At 35.9% G+C, this 23,257-nt stretch overlaps 1 protein-coding gene across 2 annotated transcripts in view; it reads right to left on the bottom strand.

Annotated features, from left to right (window-relative positions):
- The window catches only part of PUDP (pseudouridine 5'-phosphatase), a 61,829-nt gene that overhangs the window by 3,262 nt on the left and 35,310 nt on the right, over positions 1-23,257 (bottom strand). For both annotated transcript variants that reach the window (XM_054651724.2, XM_077173301.1), the window contains exon 3: positions 21,447-21,676. In XM_054651724.2, coding sequence (XP_054507699.2) covers positions 21,447-21,676 — 230 coding nt within the window. The remainder of the gene's footprint in view (positions 1-21,446; positions 21,677-23,257) is intronic.

Genomic DNA, 23,257 nt, shown 5'->3' with positions numbered 1-23,257 from the left:
TAATATTACTGCAGCACCTCATTACCTCATCCTCCTACATTAAATACAAGAATATAAGAAAAGAGTGTTAGTTAGGCTATTGGTATGTACAGCAGGCCCTCTCTACCCTATATACTGCAAAAGCCTGTATGGAATAATTATGTGACTAACAGGGATATCTATAAGTGTTACTGCAGTTAGTGATAACCAAGAAGGCTGGAAGGATAAAAGATTAAAATAAGTTTTAAAATTAAGATTTAGGAAGACCTGTGAATAAAATATATTTGCATAGGGATTGCTTATCTAACAAGTATCCTTGACCACATATGACACTACTATATCAGCTCTAAAACAGACTGAAGGATGAGACTAAAGATGCCATGACTTATACATACAGAATTCATCTGCAAGTTTAACACTACCATCTATTGTTCTATAAGGAAAGAATGAAAATAAAGTTTTCATCACTTGTCCACAAATGACACAGAAACATTTGGTAACAGAATGTGACATATTATGTTTTGGGCTTCTTATGGATTACATCTCATACTCTGTAACTTCTTCATTTTTAATTGATGTTTTTCTCCTTCCTAATCTAATCAACTGGTCAAAAGCATGATGGGTGATTTGGAAAATTTGCACAGTAGAAATATGTGGTACCCGTATACATTAATTTATGTATATATGCACAATAATGTCTTGTATAAATGTTTAAGGCCTAATTTAAATTTCATTGTATCTGTAAAAAAAGCCCCAAGACAGGCTGCAGGAAGAAACTCACCAAGTACAGCCAGATCACATGGCTATCAGAATGACAGGTGATTTCTGTAAACCAAGAGGTGCTCCGGCCTTCTATTTCTACAGATAATTTGCTGACTGTTCATTGCCAGAAATGTTTTTACTATTTTTTTTTGTGAAAAAATAGCCCATTCAACATGGTTAAAATTCAAAACTAAATAGCATCTAAGAAGTAACTTAACAGTCTGAAAAGTATTACTACTGCAATAATGGTTTGTGGTTTGTTCAACAACTTCTGTAATTTTTTCTTGCTCAATTTTTTTTTTAGATTTTCAAAATAATTCCAGTACTAACCGACTGTGTTAGTCATGTGAGTGACCCAGAAATTTTTAAGAACCATAATATAATTCAGAATACAGCACAGATCCATCCATATCCTATACAAAATATTGAGATGCTCAGAATGGGCTGTTTATCATTTACGGGAGAAGGTGGAAACTCACAAAAAGAGAGAGGAAACAACAATTTTAACATCATAACACAGATGCTGGGCAATTTTTTAGCTCAACTTATATTTTCTTTTTTTTTATGTTTTCACTGTCCAGATACCTGGGAACAAGAGGTAAATATATTTCTGGGTGGCCCATTTACCATCAGAGTTACTTAAACATTATTGAATTATTCCATTTTAAGCAGCTGCAATATTTGCAGTCTTGGTCTCCTACGGTGTTAATTCTCTGATGAATTAAGAAAAAAACAATAATGAAATAATGTACTGAATGTTTCTCTCCTAATATTTGGACTTGCACTCCTTCCATAAATAGTTGGGAAAAATTCCAGTAGTGAATACAATAATAAATTACATTTCATTTTATTTTAAGGATGTGCCAATTTGACCAGCCAGGGATAACAGAATCATAATAAATATGCTGTTAAGAAAGTAAAGCAGCTTACAGCCTCACAACTTGGTTCCATTAAGGAAAATGAGGAGTAAGCCAAGATGTTTTTAAATGCTATAACAAATGAATAAACTGGAAACTAAAAATCAACGTAATTAAGCACCAGAATATTCAGAATACTAACTACAGCCACCATTCTTTATGAGTCAATGATTCATATTAAGAAGTGTTTGGAAATTACATGCACATATGCTTTTTAATTCAGATTTTTATTAACTCACTACTAAGAGTACGTTGCAGACCATTATAAGAATCAAATTATTTACCATAAAACATACAAAATAAAAAATCATTAGCATAATTTCAAAAAGGAAAAAAGGAAAAAAAAATGTGTTACATCTGCACATAATTAGATCACTCTGGGTTTCTAGCTCTCACATAAATGCCACTTTACATTTCAGACCAGACCAGCAGTTCCTCTCTCACAAATCAGTTCATGGAACATTATCTCAAGGAAGGCCAGAAGGAATAAAATAGTTTGGATGGAGAAGAAGGAAGAGAAATTTCATATTTCTTGCTTGTTTTCAAGACTTGATCAAATGAAAGAAAGTGTTTCTGTGAGTGACAGTCAGGCCCAGACACAGAGGCTCTGTGAGGCAGGGAGAAGGTCACATTTACATGCAGGGTTACTCTGATCATTCCAGATGGCTGGAGCACTCTTTTCACAGAGCACTGTGTGTTTAGAGGACAGCACACTGGGAACTTTGTATGGTAACTTGTGTTAAAGGCCTCAAGAAATTCTCAGGCGTTTCTGAAACAGTGTCCAATTATCCCAGCAGCAGAAATCTAACTCAATCAACTGCAGCTTGGATTAGCCATAGAAGGGTATTGTTCCTTTATGGAGAACACAAGGCAAATACTCAAGATGTTCTCTACTGAGGCTACTCATATTGAATAACATGCTGGAGTTTTATGTCACTTATCTCTAAAACTGGCCTAAAAAGTAATTCTGTACAATGAAACAGTTAATTTGTGCTGCCTTCCCTTCCACAGAGAACTATCTTTATCACACCCACTGACTTCCTTGACATGTAATACACAACACATTCAAGGAATGCACCTTGCATGCAGAGCTCAGAACTGGTAGGACAAAATACGCTGAGTGAGTGCCTGAAGGCCATTTGGAAACACCCTATTCAACACATGTCCAGCCAAAGTAGGCTGCTCAGGTCCTTGGCCAGGTGACTTCTGAGCATTTTCAAGTATGCAGATTCCTCATACCTCCTGGATACCTGTTCCCATATGGTGAAATCATATGGTGAAACCTGCCCTATGGTGGAAATGATTTTCCAAGAATCTAGGAGTTTCTTGTGTTCCACCTTCTGTCTGTTGCCTAACACACGATCACTCTGCATCTTGGACAAGAGGCTGGGCCCATTTTGTGAGCAAACACATGACAAATACAAGCCAGGTACACCCAAAGGAGGAAGTTTTGATGCATCCAGATTCTAAGTCTTGAACTGAAACTGGAAGTAGGCACCAAAAGTATTTCCTGAATAAAAGCAGTGAACTTTTTGCCACAGGGAATGTGGACAAACCCACAGGTGCAGGCTGCCAGAGCAGGTACCCTTCCTGCTTGTTTTGCGTAACTGGACCCCATCAGTTGCCTACAACTGCCTCAGTAGGTGCTGCAGAAGGCGCTTGATTCTCATGGAGCAAGGTAATTTTTCTAAAATCTATTTTGGCAATAGTTTGTTTTTGTTCTATAGTGCCTCCTTGACCAGTGTTATTTTCTCACACAGAAAGATCAGCTTGCATAGTGAAACTTACATGAATTTGATCTCAACATTATTTAATGATTGTATAATTTTCATGGAAGTGTTAATAACAGCCTACATAAGCTTCAGACATAAGGTCATTTCTTAATTTCTTCAATAAAGAGAGAAAGGGTCAGAAAAGGCATTAACCTTTTAATGGTTTTTTTCTTGTGTTCCACCTTTAAACAGGTTTTTATTGGGAGTGCAAAAACGCCATGCAAAAGGTCCTTTTTTTTCTATTCAGTACAAGCTTCTCACTGAACTGTACAAAGGAGTGTCACCAATCTGGAGTGACTTGGTGAGATATAGCTGCATTACACTTTAACTCTTCCTGATCAGGAAGAAAAGAGCCTTTCTTTCAAAATTCAAAGCTGAAAGTTATTGTAGAAAATATTTAAGATTATTAGCATAAAGCTCCAAGCACGAAGTCAGAAACTACCACCTTTAAAGAAAACAAACAAAACACTAACAAAATTCGAATAAGTATTTTCTATGTATTTCAACTACAGAAAAAAAACCAAACCCAAACCACATTAAAAATGGCAATTCTCTCTTCTCCATATAGATTTTCAGAGGAAAGTGTAGAAGAATGTACAAAACTAAGTTTGAAAAAATATTAACTCCTAAAGTTAAGAGGAATATAAATGTTCCTGTTGGGCAGGATCTGAATCATACAGGCTCATCTCTTCAACCCATCTTATACCTGGCATGATTGTAAAGCTGATTGTACATGTAAACCCACAAAACAGCTGTGCCAGTGTTTATGAATGTGCTCCTTCAACAGTAGCCCACCTGTGGCCATTGGGTTATGGTAAAGAATGTCATAATTCCATAATTTATTTTGCAACAGCAATCTAAAAATATCACATCTGAAATGAAATGCCTCATTACATCAGTAACCAGATCTTAAATCTGAGAAATAATTAATTCAATGGACACATTCTCCTAACCTTGAATGAGGGATAAACTGTAAGTACACTCAAGTTCTACAAGATCAATAAAATTATTATTGGTAAAATCAAAATTTTTAATAAGAACTATGTATTAAGAGGAAAGATTAAAAAAAAAGTCATCATTATTTTTTTAAGATTCCAGTAGAACAGTTGTGTTTTTCACATTAATCCCTAGCTTGTTTTTTTATCAGCTTCCTTTGTTTATTTTAGGGAAGCAATAGTTACCTAGGTATTTTGATCTATGAAAAATGCAGAGAAGTAAATTCAGTGAATATCAAACAGTTTTAAGTGAATCAACCATTACAACAGGCTGCTCCTCTAGAAAATTTCTTTCTATTGTAAACTCCAAGCCCAAATATTTATGTAAATAAGAAAATTAATATACTCTTAAAAAATGAATTCACATGTAGAAAGTTAAGTCTTAATCTCAAAATATTTCAATATGCTTCTGTTTAACTTCCCCTAATATGATCTAGCTATTTTATATACCACATGCATTTTAAAATGCATTGATGAGACACAGTTATCAAGCTGTCCCTATTTTTCTATTAGACCAGCTCTACCAGATAAGAGAATGCTAACAGTCACTTCAACCAAGGGCTCTCAGTTCTTATTTTTGACTCAGGTGTGCTTACAGGAAGAGTAACAGGTCATTTTCCATGAAAGGAATAAGGTGTGCATATAAATGAATGCATAAGAGTAAACAATGAACAAAAATAGAAAAGCATGTTTATTTAACTCTGTGTATGTATGCATATGGATAAATACATGGTGTATATGGTCTCCCTACAGACAGTCTCCCTCTCTGTGGCATAAGGCTTATTGAGTTTAAGAGATATGTTAGATCAGTAACTAACAGAGCCATGACACTGGCTTAACAGAACACTATTTTGGGAATATTAGCCATGGTATTAGCAACTTGTTACTATGCTTGTCACACAATTTCTGCCCTAACTTCTTTTGGGTACTCAGTTCTTCAAAGAAACAAGATTATCAGTACCTGAGTTCTCATTAGCTTTTCTTAATATAATTTTTTATCTAAAACCCCCTCCCATCCTGTATATTTCAACCACAAATAATGTTCAGATTCAATAGGGTATAAAGCTGACAGATGGCAGACTAATTCAAAAGGAAAACTACCACATATTTGCCTGTAAAACAACCTCTCATGGGCAAAGTCCTCAAAACACTTCATCAGGCCATATGCTTAAGTGAAAACTACTTGCTCATCCAACACAATCATAACTTTATAAAAGTAAGAATCACTTAATGAATCCGCTGTTCTGAAGTATCCTGCATTTGCTGACCTTCAATAGTTTGAGTGAGTCTTTAGAAAAGGGAAGAGGGTGGCTAATTTCCCATTTAAGCTGTGTCCATGTCTCTGAAACTTTTTGAATTGTTACTCTAAAGCTTGTTGCCACATTATTTTGCTATGCAATTATTAACTAATTATTGCTTTTTAATGGACCCCACATAATATACATATATACACAGAAAATGTGCAAATGATACATAAGTATTGTATGGGCTCAGAGTCACATGATTCCAGAATGGCTGGTTATAGTGTGGTGGTATAATGCTAAGGTTGTGGGTTTGATCCCTGTATGGGCCATTCACTTAGGAGGTAGACTCATGTTCCTTGTGGATCCCTTCCAACTCAGAATATTCTGTGATTCTGTGATTCCATGACCGAGATTGGAAGCAACCTCTGAAGATTGGGCCAACCTCCTGGTCAAGCAAGGACACCTACAGCCCAGGACAAGATCTAGACAGTGTTTGAGTATCTCCAAGGAACGAGACTCGGCCACCTCTCTGGGTAATCTGCAACAGTGCTCAGTCAACCTTATGGGGAAAAAGTGTTTCCTGATGCTCAGAGGGAACCTCCTGTCTTTCACTTTGTGTCCATTCACTCTGACCACTAAAGAGTGCCTGCCCTTTTCCATTCTCCCTTCAGGTATTTACTTGCATTAATATTTCCCTGAGCCTTCTATTCTCCAAGCACACTTCGCCTTTCCTCAAATGCGATATGCTGAAATCCCTTAATTATCTTGGTGTCCCTTTGCAGGACTCCCTCCAGCAGCTCAATGTCTCTTGTACTGGGAAGTGCAGAACTGCTCCCAGTGTTTTCCTGGTGTGGTCTTACCAGTGCTGAGTAGAGGGGCAGGATCAATTCCCTCAATCTGCTGGCAAGACTCCCCATCAGCCACCTTTGCTGCAATGGCACATTGCTGGCTCACGGCCAACTCAGTGTCCACCAGACATTGGTGTAATTACCTTTTTTTCTGACCACAGGAAATAAATCAATTGGGTTTTCTTTCCTGTTCAAAAGGGTGCAGCTAGATTCATTGCAGAGACAGATGGCACTGTAATGGAACTTGTAAATTTAAAGGTCTGAATGAAAAATGTACAAAAAATACAGACAAAACTTAATGCTAAGTGACCATTAGAAAACTTATGATGAGAATATAAAGCACTCCATTAGGAAGTGTCTCAGTCACCCCAATACTGTTATAAACATTTCTTCATAGTTAAATCAAAGACAAATTGCCTTCTCTGCAAATGCCTGCAGTCAAATTACAGAGAAGCACCTTAATGAGAGTTAATGTGCTTATAAGACACACTCGTTTGGAAAAAAAAATCTGAGTTTTCTCTGTGTAAACACAGTCCATTCTGCTTTTCTTCTATTTAAAAACAAATTATGTGTATTTATATATTAGTTAAATTACCATGGCATACTGGAAAGAGTGATTTTACATTGCTCTAACCATCACAACACATGACCTGAAAGAAAGTACCTCAAATACAGTAATACAATCAGTTCAGAAAGAGATGCCGAGCTATTGACAAGAATCTGGATAAACTGACAAGCAACTGAGTGCTACAAGCAGCATTTTACTGGAAGCTTGGAACTTGGAAGCTTCAGCATCCAGACATTATATAAAGATTCCCTAGGGAAACCAGACTGCAGTAGGTGTGTCAAGGTGAAAAAGTATCACTGCCATACAGTCCACTGAATTATATGTTCTGGCTACCAGGTAAAATATGCTGTGACCATTAAAAAATATAAAATACGACAGGCTGCCTGTCAGATGAACAAGCAAAAGTGAATCTTAAACTTTGTGATTCAGCACACAGAAAATGGTGCAGGTGATTTTTTTTCTACTTTAAGAAGTTGTAGTGATCTATTATATTCTATTTCTATTTTATTTCAAGTCTTTGCTAATTGACTCCAGCTGTCTCTAGCAAGCTTATAGGTAAGATTCATCATTGAATGGAAAAAATTGATAAATCAAATAGCAAATATGTCTAAAGATTGAGGACTGAAAATCTCATCCACACATAAAGGCTGACTCTGGGATCTATGTTCTGGGCCTGCAGATCTTGGGGGTGTGGCTAAAAATAACTGTTTCATAGTCTTCAAATGTTTGTAAGTTCTAGTCTTAGAAAGCAAAACAGTGTGAGAAAAGACCCTAAAAATTCTTTTTTCTCCATTGACCCTGCATCTGCAGAAAAAAAACCCACTTCAATACTTTTAAAGCCATAGAGAACAGCCTCCTCAGTGAAACAAAACTAGGAATTTAACAGGTAGTTCTCCTGGATATCAAGATGATGGAATAAAACTGAAAAGAAACAATTACTCTGTCTAGAAACACTTATTCTATGCTCAACTAGGTCATATTTAACTTTATTACAAAAAGTAACAAGAAAGAAATCTTACAAAATCAAGTGACAATTACCCTTTTGAGCTAGTTCACATAGATACCCAGTATCTTACAGCTTGATGAACAGCAAAGATGTTCTCATGACACTCAAAACGTTTTTCCTAACCAGATGTTCTTGTGCTTTGCAGTGGTAGTGCTGCAGGCTTCCAGTCTAGGTTCTCTTCATGTTTTTCTACTTTCCCTATCAACTAAAAAAGTTTTCTCTCTGCTTTGGCTGCCTTCCTGACTACCTTCCTTGAAGAAAAGGAACACAGTTCAGGTAGGCTGATCTTAATTAATAAGAATCTCTCCTTCCAAGCCATAAAAAATGTGGAAGACCCATAGACAAAGACTTTGCAAATAAAATGAGAGCCATGGTCAATCTAAATAATACTGATCCCTTTGCTGTATTTATAAAGAAATGCAAAAAGATGGTTGGCTTGTTTGGGTTTGTCAGACAACACAAGCTTTTAATATCTCTAGTCATTTAGACCTTTGACTAAGATTTATTAACCCATCAAACAAAAGCAATTTTACAACGTACACAACTGCAGTTCATTTCAGAACATTTATTGCTCTGTAAACAGAAAATCCAGATTCTGCCTAAACAATCTATTCCTTTTCTTCCTCTTGAAGCAAGAAGGAAGACACAGTAATAAGAGAAATTCTAAGTGAAGAATAAAGAAGTATTCACAAACTTATTTTCACAAATACATAAAAAGCATAAAGTTAGAAATTAAAATAGACTTTTATGGTGACTACCTCAACTGAGAAAACATCCCCCACCTTTGGATAGTATGGGGAGGGGAAGGGCAAACAGAATAGGGGCACAGTTCCATGTATATTTTGCATATTTTCTGCTATGCAGTGCAGCTCAAATGGCTGTGAGAGATGTTTAGAAAGGAGGCAGTTCATTAGGAGACTGAAACAGAAGGATCATGATACCTGCCTGGAACATGACCAGGTTATCCAATCTCCCTTTATAGAGAGAAATATGTGATGCTAGGGAATGGGTTACTGCTGTTTGGGGATAGAGCCTCCTCTAATTGCCTGATAAAAGGGAGGCAGCCACAGCTCCCTGCTCCCAGCCCAAACAGTAGCAAGGCTGAGCACATATCTCCCAGCAGGCACCACAAAACACATAAATAAATAAATAAATAAATAAATAATTTTACATAAGGCTAGACACACAGATCAATGCAGTTATACTAGCACTCCCAAGTACCCACAGGGTCATTCAGCTGCCTCTTCTCTAGTGCTCACAAGATTGCACTTCAGCCTGGCCGCTGTGGGCTGGCACCTCATTTTGCCTAGTTGCCAGCACCCAGATCCCTGCTCACTCCAGATGTTGGCACCATGAACACATGGGCTTCTGCCTGGGTCTGGCTGCTGGCCACACACACAGAGGCCCTTCAGCCAGGAAGTGTTAGAAGTGGAATTTGCTAACAGAGGACACACTACACTCGTAAGGAGCTGTGCATGGCCAGACAAATGAATGCGTCACCTATTTACACATCCAATGCTTTTTATCCTCTTATCTCTCTATTTCCCTGTAATAAATCCTGATCAAACCCCAAATTCTCTTCCTCTGCACTCCATACTTAGTGTGACACCCTAGGCTGAATCTTTCCTCAGTCCAAAAGGGTTGGTCCAGCATTGATTTACCTTGATAGCACTTCTGGGACAGCCCTGGGAGGGCCTGAACAGGCTGTCCCTCCCTTTGAGTTCTTAATCTGAGCTTCTATCTACCTTTGGGCCTCTGTGCTGCCCTGACTTGGGATCCCCCACCTGCTGTCACCTCTCTCAGCTCTTTTGTGGGTCTGCAAAGAAGCTTTTAACACAAACCCCAACATCTGCATCTCATAGAGGATCTTCTTAGGATCCATCCAACTCTGTGCAAGTTTATGCATCACATGCTGCTTGATTCCTAACATGCAAGACCAGGAATCCAAGTACTTTCTTTTACAGGTCTTTATAACCAGGGCCTGACATGCCATACACTATGCTAAATATAGAAATCAATAGAAGAAAAAACGATGCTCAAATCAAACATCCTATTTTTCCTTTCTTCTCAATGCTGCTATTATTCCAATGTTCAGTTTGATCCTAAAGCAATACACCACAGCATGTCACATGCATTATTATGTCTTTATATTGCCAAGTAACCGAAATCCTTTTATTAAAATACAGCATTCTGTGATGGATTTCTTCATCCTTGGACTGACATTGAGCCTGAAGCTCTTACTAGTAATCACTTTACACAAAGCCAGATCACATACTCAACTCAGACAGAGAAGCTAAGGACTCAATTGGCAGATTTTTAAAAATGGTGTGAAAGCTGGTGAGACTGAATTGTTCTAGAAAATAATAGACTCATTTCAAAGTTTCTGAGAAAAACTACACTGAAGGCCTTTTCTAAGTATTCTACAAACAGAACATTTTATTCACCATTAATTAGCACTGTATTATTTAAACAAAATCAGAGAAACAAGAAAGTTACTGCACTAAATATTAATCACCTTTAAGAAAATTAAGGCTGTAACTTACAATATCAGCTATAAAGAGGACCTGTAAATATGAAGATATTGAAACAGTCTTCCACCAGCCTACTCAAAGTCAACAATCATCCTTCAAGCATACTTGCTCTTCAACTAAGATTGCTAAGATGACAGGGGAAAAAAAATCAATTGAAAGGAGAAAGGGACAGTAAAAAATTGTCCAAACACTTTAGAATTACTAGTTAATGCAATACTAGGATAGAAGATGAAAGTCTGTCATCAGTGTTCCTAAAGAAAACTTCTTTACTTTGAGAGAAATGCCAAAGTGCAAATTTGTAGCTAATTCTTGTTTCGACTATCTTCATGAGGCTTTAAATTTAGACATGTAGCATCTTAAATATTTGAAGAGTTTTTGCTGTAATGTTAGGTCTGTCACATCATCTACCAATCCTCATGAGACAGAATGTTTAGCCTCAAAGAAGCAAATGCCTTTACTATTTCAGTATACACATCATTAACTTATAGACTATTTCCTCACACTTCATCTACACTCCCTAAAAAATGCTTGAGAAAGCCATAAGGACAAATGGGCTACTGCACACTATTAACTCTTTATTATTTATAATGAAGGTATATAGATTACTTAGTGCAGTTACAAATTAAAGTTTTCATTTTCACCTTCAAGGCCCTATATTATCTTACCCACAATTACTTATGTCTTGCTTTTATTTCCTTCTACTCCCTAGACATCTTCTATTCTTTCACTTAATTGCATTCTTTATCTCTTTCTCCCACTTCCAGCTGTATGTCTTATACCATGCTGACCTCTGTGCCTTGTACAATCTTCATGCCTACATTCTTCATCCTTCTCCAGCAGTATATTTAAGAATACAGTCTTTCTGGAATCATTGGTACATGCTCTTCGTCCTCCCTTTCTTATTGCTGGGCTATTAACTAAAATTTGTCTTGCTTAAATCACTTTTGCTACTTGTTGGACCAGGGCAGCAGAGAACACAGCTGAAAGCAGATTTGTCTGATTTACTTATTTTTATTAGGAATGACCTCTGTTAACTCTAACTCTGAGGAGAATTGAGGGACTTGCTTGCCATCTAAAACAAGAAATTGGAATCTTGTTCACTAAAAAAGCCACAATGTTCATTAAATAAATTGAACTGTGTGCTTATAGTGGTTAGTTTGTACAAGCTACATCTGTACTTATAGTCTTAGATGTTTACATTTATTTCATAGTGCTCCAAAAATTGTCCAGAGCAGACTCCATGCCTGTGATCCGGCATACATGAATATGATGCTTTTTATCCCGTCATAGTTTAATGTGCACTTAAATGTAAATATGATGACCACACTGAGCAGCACACGAACATCAGGAAAACAGGGAAACATTCCCAGATGCTGTATTGGTCATAGTATGGTAGAGTCATAGCATCATTCCTGACTTCTAGAACAGCTGACTACAGGAAGTCCACCTTTCCAAACTTCAAACACCTACTTTACACAATATAACTCTTCACAGAATTATCATATGACCATTGAACTAGTTATCACTACAACTGAAAAAATATTATCTTCTGAGGAACATCTTAAAAAAACTGCAAACATTTTTTGCTGAAATAAAACAAAATCCTTTCAATGAAATTTTTTGGGCTGAAAATTTAAAAAATCACAACTGATATCAGTCTTCAAATGATATATTGTACGTAATCTAAAGCTTGCAAATGCCTTCTACCTCAGATACATGATCATTCTTTCTAAAATGAAAGGTTCTGGTTTTGTTTGCTTGGGATAACTGCATTATTGAAAGTGAAAAGCAGTAAGATAGGTTACATACTGTTATGCTAAAAGTGCTCATGGCAGTTTTTGAATCAGTAGTATTTTGAGTCTTTAATAGTTCTGAAGTTCAGGACAATAGGCAATCTCTAATGTCTCCGGACTGAGCTACGGGATGCAATAATAGGTTCTGGAGACAAATTGAATAGATCACTGTGACCAGGTGTCTGTTCAGGAGAAAGAAGACAATTTCCTAATGGAGGAAAACATGTTCTGTAACAGAGGATATTTTCAGCAATGGATGAAATCTCATCAACTGCTCTTTGCTACTCAGCAAAACCTTGAGGCTTTGAAGCAACTAACCTATGAAGGAGTTACTAACATCAAAAGACATTTCCATTACCATGCCACTATATTAGAAAATAGTTGCAGTTGTATTTTAAAATAATTCTGGTGCTATTCAGGGAAGTATTGACTAGAATCCTTACCTCTATATTTAGTAAAATCTGCTGATAGCAGAAAGTTTTGTAGGTCATCTGGGATAACATCTGTAAGAACTTTGGAGTGACAAAGTAGTCTACTGGGCAGTCAAGTGTCAAATAAAATGAAATGGTCAAGAAATGTGGCAGTACCCATTAGCTGGAAGAAAATGAATGACATATACATTTTCTAATATTTTGTTTAAATACTGGACATCATTTTAAACAGCTCAAAGAAAACTCAGGACTTGGGAGATCAGCTCAGTGAAAACTTAGAGCTTGGGTGATATCATTTATATTCACAGACATATATAAAATGGTCTCACCTGGAATGCTCTATGTACTATGTCCCACAGACATTATTCTGTGTTAAAATTATTTTGATAGGAAGAGTCTGAAGAAATGCAATCAGAATGCTTATGAAGAGAAAAAAAAAACAAACAACCATATCACTGCCCTCACCCCCACAAAAAATCCCATACACAACCCTTTGAGATGGTGAGGTTTTGAACAGACTCTAAAGAGCTTAATTTACGGAGCAAAAAATAAAAAGGGATGTGACAAGCAGCATTTACAATACTGAGTGGCAGATCAATTACTCCTTATCTTTCTCACTCATAACATATAAAAACTGACACTGGAACATATGCAACATATACAGAATTCATTGTCCCAGGCACACATCAGTAGAAAGAAAAACCACAGATCCTGTGGAAGAGTTACTATAACCTATTTTATGTCTGTTTTTGTTAAAAGCAACTTGATATGGGAGCAATAGAATTTAAGTGGATAAATTAACCTCTAGCTAAAAGGTGATTATTAAGCTGTGATTATTAGCTGTCACCAGAGATGGTACCAAATAAGCTGGACACTGAATCTGAGCATGAACAGCAATTCCTGTATTTAGCATTATTTAGACAAAAATGAAAAGGTTCTTTGTTTTTTGTTTTTTTTTTTTTTTTTTTTTTTTTTGTTTGTTTTGTTTTTGTTTTTTTTTTTTTTTTTTTTTTAAATTTGGGGTTTTTTTTGTTTGGTTGGTTTTTTTTTTATGGAACAGAAGGGCAGAATTTCTACCATTGCTTGGAATTGTATTCTACTTTAAATCAGAATCACTCCAGTCTTACTGAAGTTAAACTTGAACCATTTTCATCTTGGCTTTGAATTATGCTATTATTCTAAGAAAAAAGGTGCTGAAATGGAAATGCTAAGCATCCTTTTTTAGCAGACAAGTCTTCATATCTTCAATTCTTTTGTATACTACAAGGTCATTTACCTTTATAACACCTATCACAATAATAATGAAAAAAAAAATCTCCAGTACTCCTTTATGGAGTACACTTTGTAATCACCTTCTAAGTGCACTTATTTCGTGATGCAGCCATCAGTCTGAGCAAAAAGCTTTGCCCTGTTTAGACTATAAATAATTTACCAGTGTTAATTGATGGCTCCATATGTAGGTTTTCTGCAATCATGCCAAAAAGACAGACTCTTACAAATTCTTTATCACACAACAGAATAAGAAGAACCCTAACATGTAATACCAGCTCTCTGAAAATTGCCTACAACCACATCTCCACAAAGAACAAATAATTTAAAAAAACTAACAGCAAAAAAAAACCAACCAAAACTCATCATTCCCTAGCCTTAGTGTATTAAAACAATACATAGCTGACTTTAGTCTTTCATAGGTTTCCAGAGATTTCCCCATGACATTAATTTACAAAGAAGCAACCAAAAAATAAAGCAAACAACACAATTCCTTCTTTCAGTCTTCGTTTTTTGTCCTGAAATTGTTGAAAGCCACTGTTACAACAAGCTCTGGGTGATTACAAAGGTAACTCCAGATACAGAGAGAATCAGTGCACTAGATCTTATTGAAAGAGGATTTATTCATGCTTGCTATAACTCAGAAGACATTAAAAACATTTTTTGTGAAAATTCTTGTTAATTAAAATCTAATTATTCAATGATTGCTGTTTGGCATCTCTAAGAAAACGCTCAAGGTCTTGAAAGAAAGAAAAGATAAATCAGTGAGCAAGTTATCATAAAACAAGGATTTCCCCCCTCTTTTTTCCTAGTTGCCATGCATAATTAATATGTGATAATACTCATAATGAGTTCCCTAAAACAATTAGCAACACATCTCCAGCGACCTGCTAATCTGAATGTAATGCTTTTTGAATTTGGAGGTGCACTAGTCTCTTTGTGCTTGCACACTCACCTCACGTAGAAGCAAAGAAGGCTGCAGAGCATAATTTATTATTCTGCATCACATTTCATCAAGTCCCTTAGCAGCTACTTGATACATTATCAAGACAAATGCAAGGAAAAAAAAAGTATTCCTACCTCTCCACCTTCCCAAGTAGAGTACCCCAAAGACTAAGAACTAATTATAATCCTTCTTTCCCCTTCCAATCATCAAGATACCTTCAGTGAAAGCAAACCTTGACCAGGTTACTTTTTGCATGGAATTTCAATGACTTTTTTCATCTCCGTAAGACAAATACATCCATAAATAAACATGCACTGCAGTAACAAGGGCAATGTCTGGAACACTTAAAAGTTAAATTACTTGCAAGCCATACAACATCTCATTTTTCTTCTACAAATATATAATAAAGACTGCCAGCATGGGGAGGGGTAGGTTGGGAGAGTGGGTGAGTGCACGTGTGAACACACAAGTACACATGCTTTAGAAGAAAAGGGAGGAGTAAATCAACCATAGGAACTGAGAGCATGACAATTGAAAAAAAACTGAAAATGAACAAACAAAAAGTACCCTTCCTTTAATTATCTTTTAAGTATAAAATAGTGGCTTATTATGAATTTAGGGAAAAGATGCCTATGTATAGTAGTGTAAAGGACCAGACCTAAGCCTGTTTTGTCTCAAATATTCAGAGTATTGCTACAGGAAAGGTGATGAAAGGAGAGGGTCCCATGGAGGTGGGGCAGTGCTGTCCTGAGCCAACTTTCTGAAAAAAAAGATTAAATTCTGCGTTCTATCTCAAAATGCACCTTCAGCCAGAAAGAGCTGTGGAGCAACATTGATGCCTTTTCACAATAAGCAGCCACTGGCCTGTGCTGTGTCTGCCTCTGTCAGACTAAACTGTCTGAGAACAACAGCAATCATCTACAAACTCTTTGTCATCTCTCTCTCTGAATGCAGCCTAGCACTTTAAACTTCATACTCTGATCATTACCATCACAAGTTATATCCACTGGAAAAAATCCAATATCTAACAATATGCCAAAACAGCTGGTAAGAACTGTGAGTCCAAGGAAATAAGACAGCAGGGCTTGGGTACATCAGAATGGTTCATACCATGAACAGCTATTTAGAAGGTTGTTTCAGATGAGAAAAAAATCGGTAATCTAGGCCTAGGCAAAGAAAAACTAGAGCCAAGTTTGAAGAAAAAAACATTGATGTATATTTGAATTAAGCTGAAAAATATCAGTGGTTTTACATTTAATGCCTTTATTTCCAAAATAAAAAAATTTGTGAATTGTAAACATTCAGGAAAGAGTATAAGCCAATAAAATTGAAAGGAACAGATTTATGGTGACTAAAACATTTGATTTGAACAGCAGGGATTCCAATTTACAGCTCAGTGCACCACTTAGAATGGTTGTTCATGTCTGTAATTTCTGTACTTCAAATAAAGTGCTTCTAATACATTCAACCTCCAGGTATACACAAGGAATAACAGCAACATCACTAATTAAATACCTGCTTATCTGAAAACCATAGTGAGTAAAATATATACACTACATGTGTTCAGTCAAAATGGAAGAGTTGAGTGGGGGAAGAAAACTAGAAAAGGTTTAAAAATGAAGCGGATAATACAAAAAAACAGTTTTAGCATTCTTTTTTACAAAAGCTCACAATAACAATGGTCACATTAAGTGCTAAATTAGCCTTCTTTATCCAGTTTTAGTTGTACAATATAGAATAAAATTACAAAATATTTGAATGTCATAATGTTCTGAATCTACTGTTCTTCCCTTATATCTTCTACAGTAAAAAAGTCACAGAAAATTTCTCTTTGAACTTCTCCATTCTATGACAAAATGCCCACTGAGATTCATAAATCCTAATGCCATTTAATCAGTCTGAAAAAATTTTAATGAGCTCTCTCTAGATTTGGTACAGAGATTATTTGTAACTATGGAATCAATTAATTAATTAGAAATGGAAGAAACTGCAAAGAAATAGTGTTTTAAATTAAGGCAATGATTTACATCACTTAGAACTTTTTAAATAGAACAGATTGATTCTTCATAAGAGAGTTATGACCATTTGTATTACTACAGTCTATCCCTCTGTTTAAAAAGTTAATATAAATGGATTTATTTACTTTTAAACTACTACTAAGGTCCTTTATTTTACAGAAAAGCTATAAGCAAATCTACCAAAATACTGGAAAGAAATGCCTTAGCCTTCAGTGCCCTTAAGCAGAATGTTAATTAATCTGTGTGGTTTTGATGACAGAAACATATTGGAAATATGTATAAATGCTGGCATGCGGATGTCAGAAACCCTCTGATTCAGAGCCATACTTAAAATAAATTTATTTGCATGCCATTTTTGTTATTATGAAATAAAATTTCTTCAAGATAGCATTGAGAAGTTATAGTTGATATATAAATATATATATGCATAAAGTATAAAAATACACAAAAATGGCTTGGTTACTATAACTCTTTTAAATCAAAATTTAATATTCTGGTATTTCAAATCCCAAAAGCATTATTTTAAATATTGTGAGCTCTGTATATTATAGAGGAACAGAAAAATATTGTTCAGCAAAAGCTATTTTTTTCCCTTATTTTTTTTCTCCCCAGATCAAATCTGTGAAGTTAATCACTGAATCACAGGATGAGTGAGATTGGAAGGGCCCTCCAGAGCTCATATGGTCCAGCCTCCTCCATTGCACAAGACTGTGTCCAGACACACTTTGTGTATCTCACAGCCTCCTGAACAACCTTTGCAAGTGCTTGGCCATCCTCACAGTAAAAAAAAAAAAAAAAAAAAGTTTCCTTGAGCTCAGTCTCCTGTGTGTATCTATGTCCATTGCCTCAGGTTGCATCACTGGGCATTGCTGAAAAAAGTCTGTCTCCTTCTTCATTACAGTCTTTCTTCAGGTATTCATATGCATTAATAAGATCCTCTTGAGCATTCTCTCAATTCATCCACACCACTAAAGATGTTGTTAAACAGGGCTGCACCCAGTATTCACCCCCAGAGCACACCACTAATCACTGGCACCCAGCTAGACTTGTGCCACTGATCACAACCCTCTGGGCCTGGCCACTGAGCCACTTTTCAAACCACCTCACTGTCTGCCCATCCACACCATGTGGGTGAGAGTGTCACAGGCACCACTGTAGCTCAGGCAGAAAACAGCCACTGCTCTCACCATGGACAGTCACTCATCAAAGTAGTTAATCAGGTTGTCAAGCATGACTTTCCCTTGGTGTAGCCATACTGACTACTCCTGATGGTTTGCTTATCCTTACTGTGCCTGGAAATGATTTTCAGGATAAGTTGTTCCATCATGTTTTTCCAGGGATCGGGATGAGGCTGAGAAGCCTGCAGCTCCATGGGTCATCCTTTTTGCCTGGCTTCAACACAGGACTGACATTTGCTCTCTCCAACCTTTGAGCACTTCTCCCAATGGTCATGATAGATCAAAGATTATGGAAAATGGTCTTTCAATGACATCTTCCAGATCTCTCAGCGCTTGAGAGTGCATCCCATTAGGATCCCTGGATTTATTAATGTTCCGTTTGTTAAAGTATTCCCTGACCAGAATCCAAACAGAAATAACACTATGAAAAGTGTTTTTCAATCATCTAAATAAAATGTATGAAAAAGAACACAGTTTTGAACATTGTGGCCTGAAAGTTCTATAATATTCAAGAACACATCATTTCTACACATATAGTTTTCATACAAGTTGCATCTGTGCATTTGGAATATATTTAAAAATAAATTTTATTAAAATACAAAATTTCTAGTATTTAATTTCTAGATCATATTTTGATTATCTGGCTAATTTACTTACATGATTACTTATATGACTGGGCATTGTGACTAGCATTGGAAGTTCATATGATGCTTCATGTAGCACAAGATAGGAGGCCTAGGCTGAACTTGCAGGTTGTATCTTTTTTAAAATTTCTGTGCTATCATTTTATCATTATGCTTATTAAGGTCCTAGTTAAGCAAAGACTGCAAATCAAAAGATCAACATCTAAGAAATTTCAAGATGGATATTTATGACATCCTTCAATGACAGTATAGCAGATATCATATCCATTTATATACCACCTAAATACTGGTCTACTTGCAGAAGTATGCCTGCACAGCAATTGCCACTGAGTGATATGACACTACAGCTAAATTCTGGGTTTGGTTTTCTCTATGCCTACATTGTATTTTTTGCTTACAGCAGCAACAAAGTTTGGAAGCAAACTTGAAAGTTCTCACTTTCTCCCTGATAGTTGGTTTCACTGGGTAGTTTTGGTATGTACTAGGTTGCTCTAGCCAGCATCTCCAGTGAAAGTTCTCTGCAGGCACTCATCAAGCAACCTCCAATGTTTAAGAGTACATAAAGCTCCAAAGAACCTTATCTCAGCCTGGGATCACAGTAAATCCAATCCAATTGAAAACATTCAAATAATATATAGCATAGATGTCTGAGCCCAAGCACTGCCTATGATGCTCTAACAATCTGTTTTGCTTAAATCCAATTATTTGCTTATGTAGACATTAGCTTTACCTCCTGATACTTGGCTGCAGCCTTGCATGTTAATGATTGCTGGCATGAAATCCAAACGTGTAGCTCTATTAGTTCACTGCTTGGGACAAAACACTGCAGATGACACTATTACACTGCAACTGATCACAAATGTTTTGGATAGTTTCACATGCACTATTTTCACTTCTTTCCTCTTGGGAATTCTGTGCATTTGTAAATTTCCCACACTTTAACATTTGTGACTTTTGTAGATGGAACAAAAAAAAAAAGTTCACCTGAATTATCTGCACAAAGGGAATTTGATGCTGTAAACTTCTTACAAAGGAAAAAGATGGATTCAAACATCTATGCCCTTCTTCAAAGAAAAGTTAACAAAATTAAAAATACACAACTACTATTAATGATCTGTGACTCTGATTGTCTAACATACCGTTAAAGTTTAAAAATATTTAGTGTAATACAGATGCTACTATTTCTTCGCGTCTTTTTTTCAATGCTACCATAACTAAAGAATACAAGTATCTACACTCTGTCACTGGTTCACTGGTTTTGTTGCTTCCTTTTGGTTTGTTTTCAAACTTTTTGATCATTTTAAGTATTACCATCTTGTGGGTTTTCTGAAATAGAAACACAAAACTAAGAGTTTTGGAAAAGCTGCCCTGCTCCTTCCATGAAATTATAGTTTAATTTGCCAATAACACAGCTGACATTCAATGTCCTTGGTTATGTACATTTGGTGTATCATTTCTGAAAATGTAAGCTTATAAATGATTAGATAAATGTGATAAATTAGATAAATTAGATAAATGTGTAGATTCACACACCAAGAGAAATTGCAACAGAAAAAAAAAAATCAATCCAAACCAAAACCCAAACCCAGTTTGGTTAACTCTGTTCAAAAGTAAACCACACTGCACCAAACTTAATTCACTCTGTATTCCCAGGCAATGAAATACCATTTAGACTCTGGGTGAGAACTTGAAGTATGAAAGGTGAGGAATCTTACCTAATCATTCCATATGTATTTGTGCAGCCTTTTTTTTTTCCCAATAATTTTACTGAGAGAACAGTAATCACAGTCTAATCTACCTAAATTTCTTCCTTAAAATTATCATGCAACACATTTTTTGCAGTAATGAAAATAACTCCAAAACTTACGTTCAACTTGCGGCAGAGAAGAAGTGAGAAAAATATTCCAAGGATAAAGGCAATTTAATTTAAAATAAAAATGAAGACATTGTTTTAACTAACTCTCAGTTGATGTGAAATTTTCTTCCTACAGATTTCTACTTCAGAATAGTTTGTAAAGTTATTATAAGACAGGAAAAATTAACACATATACTATTTGAGAAAGAGTGCTCAAACTGATAGTTTTAAATTGGAAACAAGGACTCTGATCTCAGAGATTTAGACTGCTCATGGAAAGATACAGCTTCAGAAAAATATATGTCCTCATCACAAAGAACTATATTTAATGTTTTGACACTTAAGAGGTAAATTAGCCATGAATGTTTCCAAACTCTGAATAGTGAAGTTAAGCTTGTAGATTTATATATACAGCAGAAAATCATTACACTTTCCTATTAGTGCATGCTACCATGTAGCAAACCAGAGCAATCTGCAAAACAAACTCCAAATCCCTCTCTTGGATAGCACAAACATCTTTGAAAATGGAGGTTGCTGATTTTAATAATGTTTATATTAATCTAAGTCTTTATCACATTAAAAAATATTTCCAAATATAGCCCAAACAGAAAACTCCTAAATTTAATTTATGCCGTAAATTAATTAATTACAGAAAATTCCTAAATTTTATTTGTGCCCTCCCCCTCTTACCTTCTCTGGTGGTGCAGGAGGTTCAAATCTCTTTGCACAAAGCAAAAATGGATCAGGATGCGGCTTGCCACGCTTCAACTCAGGATCCTCTCCCAACACAATATGATGAAAAAGACTGAAAAAGTCTTTGTGTCTGCTTGTTTTTAGCTCAAATGATGATACACTCGAGCTGGTGGCAACACCTATGGGTATCTTGTGTTTGTGTAAATGATGGATCAGCTTACTGACTCCTGCAAGACAAATATATACATTTTAGTTTTTATAAATATGCGTATAAGTTGGTATATGTAGTAATCTTTACACCCAATTACAAAGCATTTAGCAATACTTCAACAATGCTGTCTTAATGAATGTGATAAACCTATTTCAAACAGTCAGTGTAAAAGAAAATTCTTGCTATATCTGAAATGTTCCTTCTACACTCAAAAATCATGGAACATTCTGTAAGCTATATACATACTTTTTCTGTTATCAAACAATGCTTTTCTCAAAATCTGTCAAAAATGTGATTAATATCACTACATAATGAGACCCACTAGAAACTCATTAAGCAATGTCCCCACTTCATATGAGTTTTAACTAATAAACTCTAAGAGTTTGAGAGAACATTTTATTTCATATACAGTTATGCTCCTGGAAAAAAAAAAAACAAAAAAAAAACAACCAAAGAAGTATACTCTCCTCACTGGATTGCAGAGTTTTAATTCCTGAAGTAGGTATCCAGCTGGCTCAAACCAGCCCATAAGAGAGCTCAGTTTCTCTCTTTTGCAATACTAAAGCAAGTAACACTGCAGAGGAGAGCAGCTGTCAGTCACAGTTGTTAATACCAGAGCTTTATCTATTGATGCTGTGAACCCAGAGTAATGAACACCTCAAGCCTAATGGGTAGAAACTTCAATCTGATCCAGTCTTCTAAGGAAGGTTAATGCAGTGAACAGTGAAAACACAACCAGTCTGTGTAAGAGGGAAACATACTTTGTTATTCAGTGCAAGTTTTGAGTTTTCTCTGAAGGGTTTTTAATGCTCCTTTGCTGAAGTATTCTAAATGCTGGATACCTTTCCCAGACAAAACAATTAGCATTATCTAATAAAGAACAAGTGTGGGTATCTGGTCTTTATCAATTCCCAAGTGAAAATCCTGCATACCTGTAAAATAATTTCAGCTGTGCTTTCTGGCATTAATCCCAACTGTACTGGACACAGGATATTAGTTTCAGGTACTTTAGGTTCAAGTAGAGTCCAGTAGACTTTTGTCTCCTTGAAACAACTTGAGCACAATTCTATTTTCATATTACAACTACATTAATTCTTATCCTATTTTCCATGCCTGGTTATACAAAAATAATCTTATTCCCTTCCTCCTGATTCACTGTCATCATTAGGTCTGGTCTCCACTCCCTTAAACCATTCCTACTCTCTTAAACCATTCCACTCCCTTAAACCATTAAACCATTTCTACTCCTCCTTTGCCACCTCAGCACCTCTGATTTGTATTTCCCTTGTGATCCAGCCATTCAATTCCATAAACAACCACGTTATCTGCCATACATTTTTCCCAGGTATAGTCATATGCCCAACTTTGGGAAGCTGTAAGTTCTACTGATAACAAAGTGTGTAGATTAGTGAATAGGTGCAGTAACTAATCTATCTATCTGGAAATAGGACTTGTAGGTATGACTCTCTGCAGATTTCTCATTTATTCTCCAAAATTGAACCAAACAATTAATAACTGAGATTTCCAGCTCCATGCTTGTATTTGAAGATGGCCTTCAAACTTTAAATACATGCACTTCTCTAATGCTAGATTTTGA

The sequence above is a fragment of the Agelaius phoeniceus genome, chromosome 2 (assembly GCF_051311805.1).
Source record: "Agelaius phoeniceus isolate bAgePho1 chromosome 2, bAgePho1.hap1, whole genome shotgun sequence".
Classification (NCBI taxonomy): domain Eukaryota; kingdom Metazoa; phylum Chordata; class Aves; order Passeriformes; family Icteridae; genus Agelaius; species Agelaius phoeniceus.
The sequence above is the reverse complement of the archived record's forward strand: the minus strand, read 5'-3'. Positions and strand labels throughout refer to the sequence as shown.